This window comes from Corapipo altera, unplaced genomic scaffold, assembly GCF_003945725.1.
Source record: "Corapipo altera isolate COAL_440 unplaced genomic scaffold, ASM394572v1 61029, whole genome shotgun sequence".
NCBI lineage: Eukaryota > Metazoa > Chordata > Aves > Passeriformes > Pipridae > Corapipo > Corapipo altera.
This window is the reverse complement of record NW_020885027.1, coordinates 565,034-586,228: the sequence shown is the minus strand read 5'-3', so window position 1 is coordinate 586,228 and position 21,195 is coordinate 565,034. Positions and strand designations below refer to the sequence as shown.

The 21,195-nt window shown below is 37.2% G+C and overlaps 1 protein-coding gene across 1 annotated transcript in view; it reads right to left on the bottom strand.

Moving 5' to 3' along the window:
* The window catches only part of LOC113959220 (ras GTPase-activating protein 1-like), a 99,029-nt gene that overhangs the window by 54,583 nt on the left and 23,251 nt on the right, over positions 1-21,195 (bottom strand). Inside the window, exons 2-8 of the mRNA XM_027668092.1 lie at positions 15,259-15,408; positions 12,683-12,818; positions 11,751-11,821; positions 7,936-8,053; positions 6,883-6,914; positions 3,422-3,474; positions 2,416-2,566 (exon numbers count right to left, since the gene is read on the bottom strand). Coding sequence (XP_027523893.1) covers positions 2,416-2,566; positions 3,422-3,474; positions 6,883-6,914; positions 7,936-8,053; positions 11,751-11,821; positions 12,683-12,818; positions 15,259-15,408 — 711 coding nt within the window. The remainder of the gene's footprint in view (positions 1-2,415; positions 2,567-3,421; positions 3,475-6,882; positions 6,915-7,935; positions 8,054-11,750; positions 11,822-12,682; positions 12,819-15,258; positions 15,409-21,195) is intronic.

The following is a 21,195-nucleotide window of genomic DNA, read 5'->3' as shown; positions in this document are numbered from 1 at the left end:
AAAACTGTGTATTTTATAGCCTTCCATGCCATTTCCCAGAAACTGTTGTCAGTAGAGGCCTTCGAGGTGGGGGGATGTTCCTGTCCTCATGCCCTTTTATGGAATTCCCCACTCTGAGGGAAGGACTGAGCATCCTTTTATGGAATTCCCCGCTCTGGGGGAGGGACTGAACATTCCTGCCTGAGCTGGAGAATATATAAACCTGGAGTTTCGGAACCTTTCCACCACTCGTGGGATCCAGAGGAGGCCTGCAGCTCACTGCTCTCAGCCAGACTGCAGCTCACCGCTCTCAGCCGGACTGAGACCACCACCCTTGGTTGGACTGCAAATCACCACTTTTGGCCGGACTGCAGCAGCTCTCCCACCGGCAGGTTTTTCCCCTCTCCCTTTGCTTTGGACTCGGGGGGGGCCCAGGGAGCACCGCTTTGTTTGTGCCCCGGGGTACTGGTTTGTACATTTGGGCTTTGTGGGTTAGGGTCATTTGTCTGTGTGGTCGTACTTATTGTATTATTTTATTAAATTGTTATTCTGACTTGTAATCTCTCTTTTGAGTTGGGTTGGTTTCCCCTGCTGGTTAACTTTTAAACCAGCACAACAAGTCCAGTTGCAAAAGGCACAGCAGAAAGACTCCTTAGGTGGAATATTCTGCAAGACACGATTCTTTCTGCATTGTCTTTTCTCCTCAAGAGAGATCCTGCGTGCTTTCTCAAAAGAAGCAGCAGCGTTATAGATAGTGTGTCTCCAGACCTCATGATTGGAGGTCAGAGTAGACCAGTTATGTTGATCAATATGGCCAAGGTTGAGATGTTGTTTCAGGGAGTCCTTGTATCTTCTCTTCGGGGGTCCTCTCTTGCGGCAGCCAGTGGCAAGTTCACCATAAAGCATGATCTTACTGCATTACATACTGTTTAAACTTCCAAGTTTATCTACTTTCAGTAAATATGAACTTGGACAGAATTTGAGCCTAAGAGTATATTAGCAATTCCCCAAAACATTCAACTAAAACTAGAAGTCCTTCAAAGCCAATCTTTGCAACCTAGGTACCAAAATATTCAAAAAACCCTCTAAAAGCACATTATCATAATTTAGTGATGCCTAATCTTTTCATCTTGTTTTCCATCCAGTGTCAAGGAAAGAATCTTCTCTAGTGGGAAATTAATTTCCTAAAGTAATAACTTATTGCAGTAAGTTTCTGGAACTATACTATCTAATGTTGCAAACCCATTTGAGACTAATAAGACTTCCACTAATTTGCTAATTAGTTTATCACCTAGGGTGTCTGAAGTCTATCATCCTCCTAATATGCCATGTAACCAGAGAATGGGCAAAAGAGGATTTACCTTCAAAGGTTGACACTGCAGCTAGCTTGATTTTCAATGAGGATGTCTGGAGGTCAGACTAATTAATGTAGAAGGTACTCAAGCAGCCTATGTGTGGGATATACATACGTTAATAAAGTTCCAATTGCTTAGTCTCAAACCATCGTCCATTTGAAATCATATGAAGAAGTCCACTGAACTTCTTAGTTAGGAGACCTCAACATTTTCTCAGACACACCAGCTGCTGGATCTCTACCCACTCAGAAGCCAAGCCGGAATTGAGAAAAATTCTCTATTAAGATGAAGAATGCCCTGGTTCTGGGTGAACAAGACCAGAAAATTTCTGATCATGTGACAGGCAATGGCCTCAATTAAAAGAGAAAGTTTTCACTCAAATTTTGATAACCTAGGTTATCAAAATTTTGATAACCTAATTCATAGAGTTGTCACAGACTCAAGGATGGAGCTGTATTAATAACTTTTCCCATGGAAGGGAAAACTTATTTCTTGTAATTTCTTTTTTTTTACATATTACCTTATTTTTATACCCATGGAAAAACAAACCCATCCCAACTTTCATCACTCTAAATTCAGTGATCTGCACTTCTGACCAAAATATCATTCAGATATTTTAAGGTGATTAATTTAATAACTTTTTTCAACAATTAAGGTTATTTTTCCCTTTGTTGTCAATACTCATTTCTATTATTTATACTTTAAAATCTCTACTGACTATCTCCAATAAAACTAACATTTTAATTTTCCCCTTTCATATACACAAAATTCCCTATTATAAATAAATAGTAGTTTCCAAGACAACACAGCATTATCCTAATTACGACATAATCCAATTTATAGGGTGAAGAAAATAATTTACAGAAGGAGAAAAATACTTCAAAAGAAACAAGTTACACCTAAGTTTTTGAAGGTTTTTAGAATGTATTTAGTTAAAACTAACTACTAAGCAAGTTACTTAAAACTCATAGTATATTCTTAAGAAATAATGAAACCTTATGATCATATGAGTAAGTTATCAGCAATACGTTATAAAAGTTCTTTACAGAAGTATAAAATACACCCAACTTTTAAAACTTACCTATTATAATATCTGCCTCCCATCATAAACCGATTGCTTGATGTTGGACATATTTTAAAACGTTGAATATTTTCACTGGTTCGAAAATAAAGTGAGTAATCACCAGGTGTATTATCTGAAGGCCTCACAAGAAAACTGCACATCTGACCAACTGAAAAGATATCATAATACGGTGTTATTCACTGTTACTTATCTTAGTGTCATTTATGAACTTTTATAAAAGCTTTCTGTACAAATTAGCAAGAATTGCACACTTAAAGGAGAAAGTCTGATGTAATTTCCAACAGTGATCCCCATTCTTCACCCAAATGGGATGAAGTAGTACTAAACTGCCAAAGTTAATGCCAAATCATTTGGCTGTAGCTGACAACCTATCCCCAACTTTTGTCACCTCTTTACAAGAGCATACGGTGTGCATGTGAGAGTTTTGAAAATTTTTTCAAAAAAACTAAAGATTTTTGTTTTCATATTTAAGGTATTTGACAGTATGACTCAGAAATCTTGATGTTTTCATTTTTAAAATTATTTCCTCTATGAGGACACTGCAGTTTAATACATTCTCCCATAAGTACATAACAGCACCAAGCCTGCCAGAGTTCAAGAAGTGTTTGGACAATGCTCTCAGGCACATGGTGTGACTCCTGGGGATGGTCCTGTGCAGGGCTAAGAGTTGGACTCGATGGTCCTTGTGGATCCCTTCCAACTCAGCATATTCTGTGATTCTGTGAACAGCATTTTCTCGTCAGCATTTTAACAAAGCCCAAAATATATTTATGTATATTACAAAAATTAAAAATAAATTAGCTATTTCAATTAGAATTCTTAAGTTAACTGTACTTGAGAATATAAAAAAAATACTCAATGTTTAGCCATGAGGGTTTTTTCCAACGTAGTAGCAACCACAGATTTGATGCTCATAATGAAGAAACCCAGGTTTTCCTACAGTCTCAAAGGATTACTTTGTCTTATTCCCCTACCACTGTATTTCCATCTAAAATAAAAGTACCTGTCATCAGCAAATTGTAAGCTTCTTGTTTGGAGATCTTCCCATGGAACCATCTTAAAGATCAAAAGAAAAATTAGAAAGCAAGACTATCAGCTCTCTTTTTTAGTTCTTGTGACATCTAAGGCTCTGACATCTATGAAGTAATTTCTGGTGCATATGAATTAATATTTGTTTAAAAAAATCTAGTATCTAGATTATATAAGCAACCGTTATGTTATTCAGTGATTCTGGTTTTCTACCAACAGAATGAAAAATAAATATCTACATCTATTTTACAGGTGTCCAACGCAAAGTAGATGTTCAAATCCAAGTGTGTTTAGAGATTAAAGGCATATTTAAGCCAGTCTCAGATAGCAATTTATTTGAATCATGAAATGCAAAGCCCAAGGACGTTAATGAAAGTTAAATACTATACAGAATAACTAAAATTGAATTTCGCTAGAAGCTGAGGAAATAAACCCCAGCTTTATTAACCATTGAATATGAATCGCTTCAATTTCACACCTTGCATCTTCCGTAATCCTGCATCAGAGCATCATCCTAAAAAAATACAGCAATCTGTCCAGTCTCAACCTGATAGCTATGATTATAGGAAACAACTTGATGTTGCATGGCTATTCAGTTTGCATGACACACCATGTGCTACATATTAAGAGCTCATCCTGTCTTTTAAACTAGAAATAGGGCCTTTCATTGCAGAATGTATGTGTGCATGCATGCTTGTTTTAAGTGTGTCCTTAATAACAAAGGGGTCCAGAAAGGTTGGACATACTTTAAGATGGAAATCTTAAAAAGGTGCAGGAACAGGTTGTCTCTGTGTGCCAAAAGATGAGTCAGCAGAGAAGAAGATCAGCCTGTCTGGACAGGGAGTTTTCTCTGAAACTCAGGGAAAAAAAGGAGAGTTTATGACCTTTGGAAGAAGGGGCAGGCAATACAGGAAGAGTACAAGGATGTCGTTAGGTCATGTAGAGAGAAAATTAGAAAGGCGAAAGCTCAGCTAGAACTCAATCTGGTCACTTCTGTGAAAGAATAAAAAATGTTTTTATAAATACATCAACAACAAAAGGAGGGTCAAGGAAAATCTCCTTCCTTTATTGGATGTGGAGGGGAACATTGTCACCAAGGATGAGAAAAAGGCTGAGGTACTTAATGCCTTCTTTGCCTCAGTCTTTAACAGAAAGATCAGTTATCCTCAGGGCAACCGGCCCCCCAAGCTGGTAGACAGGGACAGGGAGCAGAATAGACCCCCTGCAATCCAGGAGGAAGCAGTTAGTGACCTGTTGAGCCATTTAGACACTCATAAATCTATGGGGTTGGATGGGATTCATCTGAGGGTATTGAGGGAGCTGGTGGAAGAGCTTGCTAAGCTGCTCTCCGTCATTTATCAGCAGTCCTGGATAAACAGGTCCCAGATGACTGGAGGTTGGCCAATGTGACACCCATCTACAAGAGGATCCAGGGAACTACAGGCCTGTCAGCCTGATCTTAGTGCCTGGCAACGTTATGGAACAGATCATCTTGAGTACCATCACACAGCATAGTGTGGCCAGCAGGACCAAGGAAGTGTCCCTCTATATTCAGCACTGGTGAGTGTCCTACACCTAGAGTACTGTGTCCAGTTCTGGGTTCCTCACTGCAAGAAGAACACTGAGGTGCTGGAGCATGTCCAGAGAAGGGCAACTAAGCTGGTGAAGGGTCTAGAGAGTAAGTCGTATGAGGACTGGCTGAGGGAACAGGGGTTGTTTAGCCTGGAGAAGAAGAGGTTGAGGGGAGACCTTATTGCTCTACAACTACCTGAAAGGAGGTTGTAGCCAGGTGGGGGTTGGCGTCTTCTCCCAGGCAACTAGTGACAGGATGAGAGGACATAGCCTCAAGCTGTGCCAGGGGAGGTTCAGGTTGGATCAGGAGGAATTTCTTCACTGAAAGGGTCGTTAACCATTGGAATGGGTTGCCCAGGGAGGTGGTAGAGTCACCATCCCTGGAGGTGTTCAAGAAAGACTGGATGTGGCACTTAGTGTTGTGGTCTAGTTGACAAGATGGTGATCAGTCAAAGGTTGGACTTGACCTCAGAGGTCTTTTCCAACCTAAATGATTCCGTGAAATAGCCCAAAATGGGACAAAACTAAGGCCTTGACAGAAAATTGTGCCAGGAGAGGTTTAGATTAGATACTAGGAAAAATTTCTTCATGCAAAGGGTGGTCAGTCATTGGAACAGGCTGCCCAGGGAAGTGGTGGAGTCACCATCCCTGGAAGTGTTCAAAAAATGTGTGGATATGTCACTTAAAGACATGGTTTAGTGGTGAACATGGTGGTGGTGCTGGGTTGATGGTTGGACTTGATGATCTTATGAGGTCTTTTCCAACCTTAATGATTCTGTGTAAAAGAAAGTCTCTTACACATCAAAAAAGAGCTCTAGTTCTAACTTGCTTTCTATATTACCTTTACAGGAGAACCTCTGACTATTGGAATATTTGCAGAAATCCCTGCCTCCCTGGAATATTCTGAGAAGCATAAGTAACTGGATTGAGTGTCAAAGATTTAAGATTCTGCTACAAACTACTTTGTCAAAAAAAAAAAATTCCTGTATTTGAAGGCATCCCTACTACTGTTATGCTGCTATACCAAACTGACTAGCCCAACATTGGAAACCAGTAAACTGAAGCCATACGCCAATCATTTTCTTTCCCCTATTAAAAACAAAAACAAACCACCAAGAAAACTCCACCACCACAAGAAATGCCTTCTTCAAACACCAGTCCTTTGGAGACTGCAAACTAGGCAATAAATACAGGAAGCAGTAGCTGCAATTATTGCAAGCAAATGAAGGATGGATGAAGTTATCCAGCTACTAGAAATTTTCTATAACTCTCATTTGTTGCTCATCTTAACTATTGAAAATAATATAACAATCAAGTTTCCTGTATCAATTCATTGTTCATTGTAAATTGTATTAGTTTGGGCTTTTTTTAATTATTCAACAAGTTGGAATTCACTGCAGATTATTCTAGTGTCTCCTGGTTTTCACTTAAAGTGCTATCACATGAGGCTAATATCAATTGTTTACTATTACATTATCATTCCTCTGAATGATACTTTGATCCCTCTCCTGCACTTAGAGTTGAGCAGACCTGAAAAAAGGTTACCTCTAAGGTAAACTGTATGCATATAAAACCCACGCACAAATCAGAAAACAACACATCCTCCACTGTATATATCCTAGGTAAAATGATTACAGAGACTCATTCAAGATTTTATCACTGCAAAACCCTAAAAACATTAGGCATAACTAATACAAGGCTTCATGTCAATGACCTATGCAACTTCAACAGCTAGTGTAGAAGAAAAGTCTTAAGATTAAAAACAAGTACACACAGTTTTGGTTCACCTTCCCAATCTCATAGCTAAAGTTTACAAACAGTTGTTTTATGCTTTGCTTTTAATAACAAAACAAAAATCCTTACATTTTGCCTTCATGTGGATCTTCTTCTCTTCCCTAATAGGAGAATTAACATATTAAGTGCATGACAACAGTATGCTTGAGTTTAGAAATGTAAACTTCATAGGTTAAGACCTTCTGTAGAAATAAACAGCACTAAGAAGTCCAAGACATTTTTGAACTAGATGGCTTATTGTACAGTTCATGTAAAGAGGTTTTTAACTTCATTCACGAAGTGGAAATTCAGTCATAACACATTATTTCAAAAGATTGCTTCTGTTCTTGTTCAAGTCCTTCTTTACATGTGGTAACTTAAATCTCAACTTTCCTGAATTTCAACCACCAATATAGAAATTTATAGTTACTCTAACACTACCACTTCAATGTAGCCATTCACATCCTGATATAGATGTGAGAAACAGGTGAAGCAAACTCTACTAATAGCAATATGCTGAAAAGCAAATATCATCAGGACTCCAAAGCAATGATGAACTTTCTTTAAAAGAAGCATGTGGGAGGGTGGGGTGGGTGTTTTTGTCCATTAAATCATCTCTTGTTCTGCAGTAAATCAATTATCTTTATGTCACTTGATTAGCTTCCTGACTTAGCATAAGCCCTTCTAGGTATAATTAACTCATCAATATTTTGATATCCACACTTGGCCCTTAAACAAAAAAAAAGAAAACAAAGACATACCGCAAAATTTCAATCTATACATTTATGAATATTTCATAACAAACGAAAAAAAAGAATGCAACTGAATGACTAGCAAGTTAATTATCAGGACCGGTGAGTTTAGGGAACTGCTTAATAAGTTCACGGTATCATTTGTTTGCACATGAACTTGTTTGGATAACATAAATATGTACTTTGTTTGGATATTGAATTAGACTTAATGGTTTGTTAAACTATTTAAAAACTGGAAGATTCAAATACTGCAGTAATGTTTAGAAAAGTACATAAAGTCAGGCAGCTAAATGCCACTAGTTTGGTTTAATTTCAATGTTAACTTCCACATACAACTAATAAAAAAATCAAAACTCGGTTCTTCAACAGATTTGAATATAAAATTACTTACCACTTCTTCTACTAGGTCTTCTACTATAAGACCTTGTTCATCTGTCCGTAGGTTTGTAACCCACATCCAGCCATCTTCCAATTCATTATGGACAATAAACATATCTCCTTTAAGGAAACTGAAGAGAGTTACAATAAGACATATGTTAGAAGTACAATAATAATACAAAGTTTAATGAACACAGTGAATTCTTGAGCATAGTTTCAGTAAAACATTTGAGAAAATCTGATCATGAAACATACATTTGTTGATATCCCAAGCACACCATGTGCATTTTTCATGCAGTTTAAGTAGCTATGAATATCACTTGAATATTTATCCTCTTTTAATTTACATTTAGAATCTAATAGATACTTTAAAGTACACTAAGGATACATAAAACAAAAATCACCACAACAACATTAGAAGACAGTAACATTCTTTTATCAAGAGGGATCAAATACTAAGCACAAGTAAAACAATCAAAGATTTCCTTAATAGTCTAAGAAAATAATATTTCTATCAAAATCTAATTCTGTATAATAAAGCCTATGGAATAGCTACTATTTAGGTATTTGGATATGAAGATAAGAGCTAAAAAGGAGATACAGAATAGTTCCTTGAAAAAACATGCAGATAGCTGCAAAAAGAGTATAAATACAAAGCATTAAACATTCAAGAGAGTTTCATTACTGGAAGGTTAGTATAAGTTATTCTTTAAGTGCAATCCCAAACTCAGGTATACTGGTTTTCACTGGAATAGAGTTAAATTTCTTCATAGTAGCTCCTATGGGGAGGCAGACAGTGTGCTTGAGGACTGGCTGGGCATCAGTCTGTTGGTGGTGTGCAATTGTTTTCATTTGTATCACTTGTTTTTCTTGGGTTTTATTTTCCTCTCGGTGGGTGGGATTTTTCCCCCTTACAGTTTTTTTTTAATTTCTCTTTACCAATTAAAAATGTCTTTATCTCAAGCCACAAATGTCTCATTTTTATCCCTCTAATTCTTCCTGCATTCCACCAGGAGGGAGGGAGCAAGATGCTGTGTGGTGCTTAGCTGCCGTCTGGGATTAAACCACACCAGTCCTTTTTGGCACCCAATGTGGGGCTCAAAGGTTTTGAGATAATAACAGATTTGACCAGAAGGTATTAGAAGAAACCTATAATATAATTATATCTGTTACAGTTGCTGGTCACAGTATTGATGTATCTGTTCTCAACATTAATTTATCTGATCCGTGCCACGCTCCCTTTTTTACTGTACATGTTAAAGACTGGTTTTGGCTTTTGTAGTTTTCTGTGCTCTGTAGCGCTTAGTGGTGTTTTGCCTGGGAGATTTATTATTAAAACACTGGCCTTGAGCTTAATCTGCTATTTGGGCTCTGTACTGATTCCATGACTGTACTTTGGGAACTGTCTCATGGAGACAACTAACAATTATGCTTCCTCCGAGAGGTTTTTTATGGAGGAAATACAGATTGGCACCTTCACCTTCTTCCATGATGTTTTCTCCCTCGTTATAACCAACATCCTTGGGTAATGAAAATACTCCTATAGGCATTTCTTAGGAATACTGTTTTGGTTATTTCCAAGGTTAACAAGCAATTTAGGAATATCACCCAGACCCCATGGCAGTGTGGTTATGGGTGGCAAGGCATGTAGGAAAATATGGGCAGGTATTTAGAAAGGTTGTCACTTCCAATGGTCTGGGACTTCACTCCCAGATGCTGATGAAGTGATAGAACGTTTGAAAAAAGATGCCCTGGCTATTCCAAAGAGGCACAACTTATCACATTGTACTGGGGCCTGGCCTGCACCTACCAAACACTGTTTAGTACTGTTCAGTACCCTCAAGGAGGGAGGGTCTTCTGGATCTGAAAACATACCAAGAGACACTGTGGCTAAATCGGAGACCCAGCCTTCAGCTATATCAGTCACCTCTATAATTAAAAAGAAACAATGGAAGCAGAAGTCAATTCATTCAGTAAGGGATGAAGAAGCTTCTCCTAAGTGGGAGTGGCAGAGCAGTCACAAGAACAGGAGGGGAAAGAATGAAATCATAAATGAGACAGAAACCACAAAATCCCTATCCCTAAGCAAGCAGTGAGATAGGCAAAGCCATCAACCAGGTGAACAAATAATCATCTGGTTACTCTGATTCTGGGATATTGGAGCCAACAGGCAGGAATCAGAGGGTAAGGAAACGCAGTAGCTGGGATCCCTTGTAAAAGGTGCAGGAACCCTCAGGAAGCAGCTTCCGTCAAGTGTGAAGGACAGATATTCCTTCAAAGAAGAACCTGCAAATTCCCAAAGCAAATGGACCACCACTGAGGGAGGTATCCAGTATCTGAGGGAATTAGCCGTGGTGGAGGCGATCTATAGCAACCTGGATGACAACCAGGTATCCAAAGAGCCAGGTGAAATCCTGTGCATGTGGTCCACATGGTGAAAGTTTGTACAAAGTGCACTGACATCGTACACCACCACCCCAGCAGTAATGAGCTGGAGAGACACAAAAGCACCGTGGTTGGACTGGTCAGCCAACTTGAGAATTCAAAGAGAATCTCATTTCCTCCCTGCATCTCGGCTGTGGAGAAACTGTCCCAACAATTGTCCTAGCAATTAAAGAAGGATAAGTCTTCCTCACCCATACTAACCAGCATCTTGGCTATTAAGAGTCAGCATTTTTGTGTTCAGCGGAGAGGGTTACCAGTGACGCACTCCACATGCCACCCTGTGGTTCTATCTGCGTGACCATGGGGAGGACATAAGGAAGTGGGATGGTGAACCTACCTGGAGACTAGAAGCTCAAGTACAGGAACTGCAAGACAAAACATCAGCCAAAAGGCATCCAGCCAGGAAAATTACTGCCCCAGTGTCTGTTGGTGCTTAGTTGCTGGCTGGGGTTAAACCATGACATCAGGTCATATGAAAACCTTTCACTGGAGCACAGAGGGACTTCTCAATCAAGTCAAATGATGTATCAGGGATACAGGCAATAGCTACATGGTACTGAAGCTCATCAACTACTACTTCAATCCAAAATTAGATAGCAATTTTCTACTGAACATCTCTTATTTGAGAGGGTGTGACGGATGCACCCATTCTGAGTGAACAGTATTAATTACCATTTAATAATTGTTTAATCATTAATAAAATCCTTTTAGTTAACCCCACAATGATGACTTCTATTAATAATTCATCTGCGATAGAGTAACAAAAAATGCATTAACTTGAGCACAAATAAAACAGCAATAAAAATAGCCTAATGAAAATACTTAGAATGAATTCAGCTACGAATGAACCTAAATCTTAATGTACAATAAACAGCAAGGTCATTCTCTATCAGTTCTATTACAAAGAAGTTCACAACAAGTTATTGTGTGAAAGACTGGTTGAAATTAACCCTGAAATGCTTCAAGTTTTCTAAATATTAATTATGAGATTAAAATTAAGTCAAGATTCCCTAAAATACATACCATCTTCAAGAATACATTACAAGAGTATAATATGTTAATTTGACCTAAACCAGTGTACTTTGTCCCAGTTTTACCATGAACAGACTATTTTACCATGCATCTCAGGAAAGCAGTATTAATTCCAAGCAACTAGTATGTGTTCTTCTATTAGATATAGGACTGTTGGTTTTGCATCCTTTCCACATAACATATATCATATGAAAAGAAACAAAAGGTAGTCATCACACCTTTAACCTCCCAGAGCGTTAAGTCTAAGATGCAATTGGAAAGTATTTACATAGTGAACATATACCTAAATCATTAGGATTTATAAATACTCCAAGAATTTCACATGTGCTTCTACCTATTATTAAAACATACCTTATTTCATCAGTTTCTGGCACTTTGGTGTAAGGTAGAATTGCTCGAACTCTCCTTCTATCCTCCACAGGCTACAATTTTAGAGAAGAGTTCAAATATATTAATTTTCCCTTTCATTCTAGTGTAGACTTCCTCTCCCTAACATCATGCTATTCTGAGGCAAAAGACTGGTAATAGTAATTTGTATCCCTTTGCTAGTTTTAAGTTTTCAAAGAGTCAAAAATAGTAAGAGTTGGAAATGTTCAATTCCTAAAGTTACCTGCAAAAGTCCTCATTTTGGTTCTAGCATTCTAACATTATCAGTCATGCTATCTACAAAAATCAAATTACCAACAATGCAATTCCCATGAAAGAGTACTTTAGAACTTTCTTCCTCATAGTGGAAATTTATGAAAGTTTAACATTCAGAAACATCTTTATTGGGGGGGGTCATTACTGATAATTACTGATACTGTCTTAAGGATAGTCACTTAAAAGAAGCACAGTTTTCAGGAACTTTGGTTATTTCAAGGACATGTATTTCAAAATCTTTGCTACAAAATAGTAATATTATTTTGAAATATTTTATTAAGTCTGGGTAAAACCCTAGAGGTTAACTACATTACAATGGTGCTCTTTAATAGCCAAGAACCACACATTTTCTTGTTTATCTCAGTTTATGTACAATGTTATTACTACATTTGGAGATAACTGCAATACCTGATATCTAGCTTTCTCATTACAGATTTTCATTTAAAAAAAATTTTTTATCATTGCTTTCTATCAGTAAAACCATGTTTATATATTCTTTATACTTCACCATATGCTGAGATAGGTCTAGAACTAGGGGAAGCCATCTACAATGTTTTTTTCATAGAAAACTATGAATATTGAATACAAGATTAATTATATCAATATTTAAGTAAATGACATTTTAAAGTTTTACTACTTGCCTCTGGAGGTGCTACTGGAAAGAATAGTTTTTCCCCCTTCAGCAAACAAGACACATGACTGTAATAACCAATTAGGTCCGAGAGTGAAGCAAAGCGACGTCCACCAATGTAATAATCTCCACACATGGCAATAATTCTGTTAAAGAAAAGGAATCTTGACAGAAGATCTTTTGGTACAAATCGCTGGGGTGGTTTGGGTTTGTGATTTTTTTTGAAAGGAAATTAGGATGAAGATGAGTTTTTAAAGCAGGTTGTCTACATTCAAAATGCAATATTACAAACTCACCCTTTAAAAATGTTAAAAGTTACTTGAAAAGGCAACTTGGAGAAGGGAGAAAATACTGACAGAGGGATTGAACTATTCCTTTAGTTACACATAGGAAAAAAAATTAACAAGACATTTGATCTACTTAAAGACTATTATTTTTTGGTAAAAATTGGGAAATTATCAGTTTTATGAAACTTGCAGAATGCTAAAAACAGTTTCCAATAAATTATGTAGTAAATGGAAAAACATCATACTTTCCACCAGAACTCTTTGTTGCAGAGTCAAAACAATCATTTTTAGGATCATAGAATCATCTTGGAAAAAATCTTTAATATAATGGTTTTTTTTAATATAATGGGACGTTAATAGTCCATTAATCCAGCACTTCCAAATCCACCACTAAACCATGTCCCTAAGCACCACATTGACATGTCTTTTAAATACCTACAGGGATGGTGACTCCACCACTTCCCTGGGCAGCCTGTTCCAATGCTTGACTACCCTTTCGGTGAAGAAATTTTTCCTTATATCCAATCTAAACCTCCCCAGCACAACTTAATGCCTTTTCCCCTCATCCTATTACTAGGTACTTGGGAAAAACAGACCAATTTCAAATTAAACCTTTCTTCAGAACACACAGGACTAGTAAATACAAAGACTTCTGTAATTACAGTAAATTGTGAAGGACAGGATGAAAATATAAAGATATTCCTCTCCAATATTTTATATCACTCAACAACTCACCAAAAAAAATACTACTGCAGCCAAAAAGAATTCAGTTTTGATGGACTCATACACTATCTGTCAATCATATGCTGCATAAACATATGCCCATATCCAACTTGGGGGAGGTGATTTGGAGAACTTTGACCTAAAATATTGATATTTTAGTCAAACAGAAATATTTAAGGAAAGTGTAATCCTAAAAATATCACTTTTAGGAAACAAATATCAGTGCGATTGTTGAGCAATGAAAATTTCACCCATTTTTGGCAGAGAACAAGTTTTGGTGGAAGTGACACTTCCAGCCTGTGGGACACAGTGGGCACATCCCTATATTTGGCTGAAATAACTTCAAGACTACTATTCTTGAGGTTGGAAAAATGTTTGAGTGTAGCATCTGCTCTTCTAATAACAAAAACATACACACTCTGCAGTCAACAAGTGAAACCAAAAGCATGTCTTCTATGAAGACCAGTATCAGAAAACAAATTAGTTTCCTTCAAATAGTTATCTCTTCGCATATTTAATGGATCCAAGAAAAAAAGATTCTTTAAGATTTGAAAAGATTATAAGGATCCCTTTCTTAGAAAGTAGCATTTAGTGGTTTCCTGTTTTCTATCTGAGATGCCAGAAACAATTTTATGGTGGACACAAACGAACATTCAACACCTGATATTGGTTACAATAAACAGAAGTTATTAAAAATAGGAGTCTTAAAAACAAACTTAAAAAACAAGTATCAACATAATTTCATTTTCTACTACTGCTACATAGTAATCAGTTCCCTAAAAAGAATCAGTATAGCTGAGCAGCATGAATTGTTAGGTCAAGACAACACGATACAAACATGAGCATGCTATTTGTTCACTTTGGAAGCAAATTTGCTTTCTATTTCTTGTTATCTAGTTAGTTGACAAAAGTTTTTTCTATTGCTAAAGATGCACTCGATATCCTATTTTGTGAAGATGAACATTACACTGCAGTACACTACTTGTTGACTTACATTCAAGCGCTTCCCAGAACATGTCATTTACACTAAATGAGACTAAATTAATGTATATAACTTACTAATGGTAAAATAACCTCTGTTACAATTTTAGATAAATGGATACTTCTATTTAAAACAACTAATTCTGACATAGACTGAAAGCTGACAGCAAATCCTCATATTATTAAATACATAACCTTTGTTTCTCCTTTTTGTATCTTTTTTATGAACACCCAGATTTGCTATGACTTAGACATTAAAGCATGTCCTGTAAGCTGCAATAACTGAGGAATAGACTCAAAACAATCTTATTACTACTAAGAAACCTGCACATTACTGTAAATTTAGTCACAACAGCTTTAGACAAGCTTTTCTATCCTGATGATGTTGTTTTCCTCACATTTTCATTCTTTAGCCTGTAAAGGAATTTTTGTAGCATGGTTTAAAACAATTAAACCCTAGTAAAGAGTTATACCATACATGGATAAAAAGAAAAGATATTCAACTTATAATACAATTGTTTTCTGTACAAAACTAAGTTCCGAACCCACAAATAAACAGGTTACAGTGTTTTAAAAGAAAACATTTACTTCTCACCTGAAATGATTGACACTTGTTTTACTAAGGAATGAAAGTACAAATGAACCCGGTCTCCAATCACTCTCTCGAATAAGGTAACTTCCAGGTTTTTCTGCTTGCCAAAGACGTTCTTCTGCAATTGCTCTGTCAAGTTTTCCATGATACCACCTAAAAAACATGTAACAATGGCTGTCCTTAAAATTTAAGGCTTCTATTTATTCTCACAGAACAGAGTTATGAAACTAATGAAAGTTCTCAGTTGAAACTGATAAAATTCCAAACCTTTTTTTCAAATAATGTTATCAGATGTTTACATGTGTAACTGTCGCTGATAATGTCGGAACAGCCAAGGCGACACAGATATCAGAGTCAGACATAGTCCAGGTGCAAGGTGATCAGGAAGCTGTTTATTGCTCTCAAGTGTTTCTCTTATACTCTTTGTACACTATCATGTCACAACACAATTGGTCAAAAGTCTCAAACATAAAACACTGTACACACTCTTATTGGTGACACTGAAGACACTGTGCATGCTGTGACATGCTATTGGTGACACTATACACATTTTGATTGGTGACCTTTGATCTGGGCTGCATTACGTTTGTTCCGTCCGGCATTACAGTAAATATTTCCTAAAAGTTGTTTAAATTCCTCATCACTAATTGCCAGGTTGCTGACAGGTTCTCTGTCAACCCCGACAATTCCCCCTCTTTTTTTTTATTTTATGCCCCAAAGATGGTTTTGACAGTCTGTTGCAGGGCCCTTTGCAACAGGTTGATCAAGCAAGGCACCAGCATTGGCAACCCCTGATCCAAAGCTAAAAAGAAACACAGCAACAACATCTCACTAAGAAAGAATCCAGAGAGTTCATCCACTATTCAAAACAAGGATTCACTACAGTCCAAGAGATCCATGTAATACATTCCCCTAAAGTCTCAACACTCCAATACAAAAGCATTGTTAAGTTTGCACACACAGTTATTGTAACACATATATATCTACACAGTCTCTATCTCTCACACAATCTCTCTTCAGTCATTCATTGGTGGCCACCTCAGTCACTCTTCACTCACACATAGCTGGAATTTCTATTATACTTTTACATTTTAATTACACAGTTTACATTTTAAGTAGTTATTGGTTGTGTACTTCTCAGTTTGTCATCTTTGGCAGTCATGTCTAACAACTGTACCTGGTTTGAAAAGAAATACATACAAGGAATACAAGGTCTAACAAATTTAAATGAGATCTATTCTGATTTAGCATCTGTTTATGCGCCTGCATAGTCTCTTTCCCCCCTTTTTATATTTTAAAATGTTCATTCAATGTGTAAAATGTTTTCTTGACAACAATTTGTTCTATGAGTGAGTTAGGAATCTCTGCATATCTGTATCTTGCAGTAATTCAATTTTTCTATGCAGCACAATACACTAAAGGAGAACAAAACAGTTATTAGAATTCATGCAGTACATTGTAAATAATTCTGTTAAAGAGGTTCATGCCCCCTCACACTGAGCATAATGTAACTTTTAGAGATTTATGCTGGATGTTTGCAGTATGACATGCACCCCAACCTGCAAGAATTGTTTTAGCTTTGGAAAACCAGTAAATTACAACATTAATTGTCCTTACAGTTTTTTAAAAACTTCCTAAATTGTGGAGAAGTTAAACCAAAGTCTAAGTTACATGAGTAATGTGTGATTGGCAGCAACACATGATTTCTGTCTATAGCCGGTACCTAGAAAAATGAATAGATAAATCACTATTACAGTCTGCTAATACAGCTTGAAACTCAGTATCTTCTGTGAGAAGTCAGTCCAAGTTGTCTCTGATGTCTGGGACGTAATTAACTCTTGGCTCTTGTTCATCTGCTTCTTTTAGTTGTTCTTCACCTTTAATAAAAAACTCACAAATTTGTTATTAATAGTTCAGTCATTTTAAGTGGGTATCGTGGGTAATTTCGCAGTTTTTCTTTGAAGCTGAAGGCCTAGTGATGATTCTTTGCAGTGTAATTCTCTCTGTTGGAGATAGGTTCCATGGTTTGGTTCTTTGAATTTTTCCTGGAGCATTCTTCAATCCTGCTTCTCAAATAACATTGGTTAGAACAATCACATTTAGTTTTAGTTCATCTTTTTAGGTCTCTAACTTCTGTATTTCCTTTTACTTTGCTTTTATCATTTTGAGCAGCATTTTATCATGTTGTACTGCAGAACAATTCTCTCCTATTGTAAAGTAAAACACACTGAATTTCAGGAAGGTCACTGTAACTTCAATAAAAGCAAATAGCAGCTTTCATTATGAAGAAACAATTGGCTGTTCAAAAACCCAGCATATGGAAATCTTTCAGAGGATGGGATTACTGATTTTGATAAGGGTCTTAGTTGCATAATTGGATTAAATATAGTTTTGCATCTTTTACTTTTCTTTTATCAAGCCAAACATGGTTTGTGATTTGAACAGATTCACAAATTCATAGGGCAGATTCCTGCCTCTCTGAATGTAAAAAAATGAAACTGGAGAACAGTCACGTCCTTTTAAAACTTAAGCAGTCTCACCCAGTCTCTGAAACGATATTATCAGCTAGGATTTATAAGCAGCCAATTCTGAATTTTTGCTGATATTTATATATTTTTCTGGGATATGCGTGAAAACTTTAAACATCTTATTTAAACAAAATATGTGTAACAGTTTAACTTACATCGATGTATTTAAGAAGTTAACACTCGTAAAGTAGCTTTCAACTTTAGCAATTTACATAAAGCCACAGTAAAACTCACTCAGGCTGCTTTAAACTAGGGTTTTGCTCATAAAAGTATACCAGGGGATCCAGAATGCATCCCTTGGCAAAGCAGCAACAGTTCTGGTTTAAGCTTGTCACCTGATAACAGGGACACACCTTTGCTGCTTAGCACAGAGACTAGGACAGAAACGCTGTCTGTTGTTAGGCAATTTCCTGTATTACATCTTTAGATTTTATCTCTCTTTCCACAAAGGTGGAAACTTCCAGCTAGAAACAGTTTATTTATTTTTCCCTTTTTTCTCTGGCAAAAACTACCCCTGTCAAATAAGATATTTTTGAGCTAGGTATTCCACCAAATAAGTCTACCTTAAAACTTCCTCAACAATCTCAAAAAACCTATCTGTAAAATACAGAAACAACAAAAGAATGTTTACAGAGTTGTTTGGGGGGGGGGGGGGGGGGGGGGAGGTAGAGCAGCTATGCTCAGCAGCTCTGCCGGAGAATCGCTCCCCCATGCCTTGGAATTTTCTTTTTACAGGCAGTTGTCAGCAGTTACTTTAAAAACTCTATTTCTCCATTACATTTATGTATGCATTCTAAAACAATTTTGGTTATTTTAATGAACAACTTCAGAAAACGGTTAGTAAGACTATGTTATGAAATTGTAAGACAATTTCTTTCTCCAATCAGAAGGTTACAAAGTTGCAATTTCTACAAAACAGGTCTCACTCCCCTCCCAGCTCTGAGGGGGTGATTAGAGTTTCTGCTTAGTTACCAAGCAACAGACCATCTCTATCATGTGAAATACACTTTGTTTTTTCTCCCTGGCAAGGTTGAATCTTTTCAAGGGAGGGTTTTTTACTTTTCTTTTTCCTTTTTCTCCTGGCAAAGAACTTTGTTTCTTCACATACACACACACAGTAACAATAATATTGTGAGCTCACAAAAACATTCAACAGACACTGGAGTTAACACAAGAATTAACAGAAATATCAGAAGGCAGTTTTTTGCCCCCTCTTTTCTTCCCCCCGCGGCAGAGATCGTCTTCTTCAGGTTTCCATGACACCAAACTTGATTTGTTGCATATTTTTCTGTGTTTTATCTTACACACATTGTGAGACTGAAACAGCCAATTAGTACATGAACAAAAAGTAGGTAACTCAGGCTGCGAAGAAGTTCAAAGGCTTATACAGGGATGGGTCTTGCTGTCTTGTTTTCTGCCCAGCCCCCACTGTTCTAATTTATCTCTGTCCCTCTTCATTCGCTTATATATCTTGACCTGAATTTCTTTTCTTAGCTGTTTTCTCAGTGGAGTTATCTGGTGGAAAAACTGTTTTTTCTGCAGCGGTGGCAATGGAGGGGGAGGGTCCTTACTTCTTTTCTGTCTCCAGGAGTGAATTATTAAATTTTTCTGCATTTTTTTGCTTGGAGGTGTAGTTCAAGGACAATTTGTTACATCGGTAACCTGCTTATCTTTCTGGGCAACTGCGTTTCAGAGTTTTAGTTCTTATATGAATTATTGCATAGATTGTTGCCTCCCGTACGCTTCTAAATCTTTCAAAGTCTCACAGAGTAAGTGTTAGGCAAACACACGAAATACAACTTAACGTAGTAGTTTCAAAGCCTTATTTTCAGTACTATAACAGCACACGTCGTAAATTAAATTCAGCAACCTTGACATTCTTTCGGTTAAGGAGGGATTTCCACGTAGATAGAACTACACTTTCCTCCTTTGTTATATACTGTCCCGTCGTTAAAATATTGTCCCCGGTGGCACCCCCGTTAGTTTACCTAATGAGGGTTTGGAAAAGTTCAGGTCTGGACCTTTTCGCGGGAACCAGCCCCGCTCTCAAGCTTCACCGGGCTCCGCTCCCCCTGTGCCGCGCACCACAGGTCCAATCTCTCTCTAGGAGAGAAAATCTCTGCTCTTTCCCCCTCTAGGAGGGAAGTCACGGCAGCCCCTCTCTCTCCGAGAAGAATCCCTCCAAACTCTTTCTTGGAGTTGGAGATAAATCCTTCTTCAACGCTGTAATCACGTCGGCGTCTCCATATGTCGCTGATAATGTCGGAACAGCCAAGGCGACACAGATATCAGAGTCAGACATAGTCCAGGTGCAAGGTGATCAGGAAGCTGTTTATTGCTCTCAAGTGTTTCTCTTATACTCTTTGTACACTATCATGTCACAACAGAATTGGTCAAAAGTCTCAAACATAAAACACTGTACACACTCTTATTGGTGACACTGAAGACACTGTGCATGCTGTGACATGCTATTGGTGACACTATACACATTTTGATTGGTGACCTTTGATCTGGGTTGCATTACGTTTGTTCCGTCCGGCATTACAGTAAATATTTCCTAAAAGTTGTTTAAATTCCTCATCACTAATTGCCAGGCTGTTGACAGGTTCTCTGTCAACCCCGACATGTAACGTCTCTCAAATTACTTATTTCCAATACACAATTTGTAAAGCTTCACAGGTTCAGATAACCTGTTTCCCAAAATAACTCACACCCGAGAAAAGCACTCTGAACCATCCAAAGGGGACAAAGGCTCTCTATAACCATCTTTTTCTTTCCTCCCCAATTTGTACATTTTCAGTAAATTAGTAGAACCAGAGGGAACTGATCTGAGACTGTTGTGTTTTAAGCCTACTCAGGCTTCAATTCAGGCTATACTAACCTGTTTCTAAAATGACAAACACAGATCACAGTACCAAAATTTGCACCTAAACAAAAGGACAGCAGTCACACCAGACTATATTTCAGCCAAAAAAGTCTTCCCCAAACCCAAGATGCAACCTATTAAAAGCAAATACAGATGCATGGCAACTCACAGATTTCATAATATGACAGAAGAACACTTCAGTTTAAGCCAAAGGTTAAACTCATTAAAACATTCCTTACCCTTACCTCAATTTTGACCTCTTTCTACCCCAAACAATCAAATGGGGGGGAGGCAGTAGTGGAGGGAGCAACTGAAGCAAAGTCAAGTGTTGCTCTCAAAACCTTTTAAACGGGAAAACTTTTATACAGCTAATATTTTATACTATTTAAATTATCAACTATTTCAGACCATTCATCTATCGATTCTACCAATTCACACATCTTGCAAGAGTTGCAAAAAAAAAAAAAATTTCAGAAGTGATATGAAAGTGATCTTCTGGCTTAACATACACAAGAAAAAAATGAAAAATTGCAAAGTTTAGAGTAA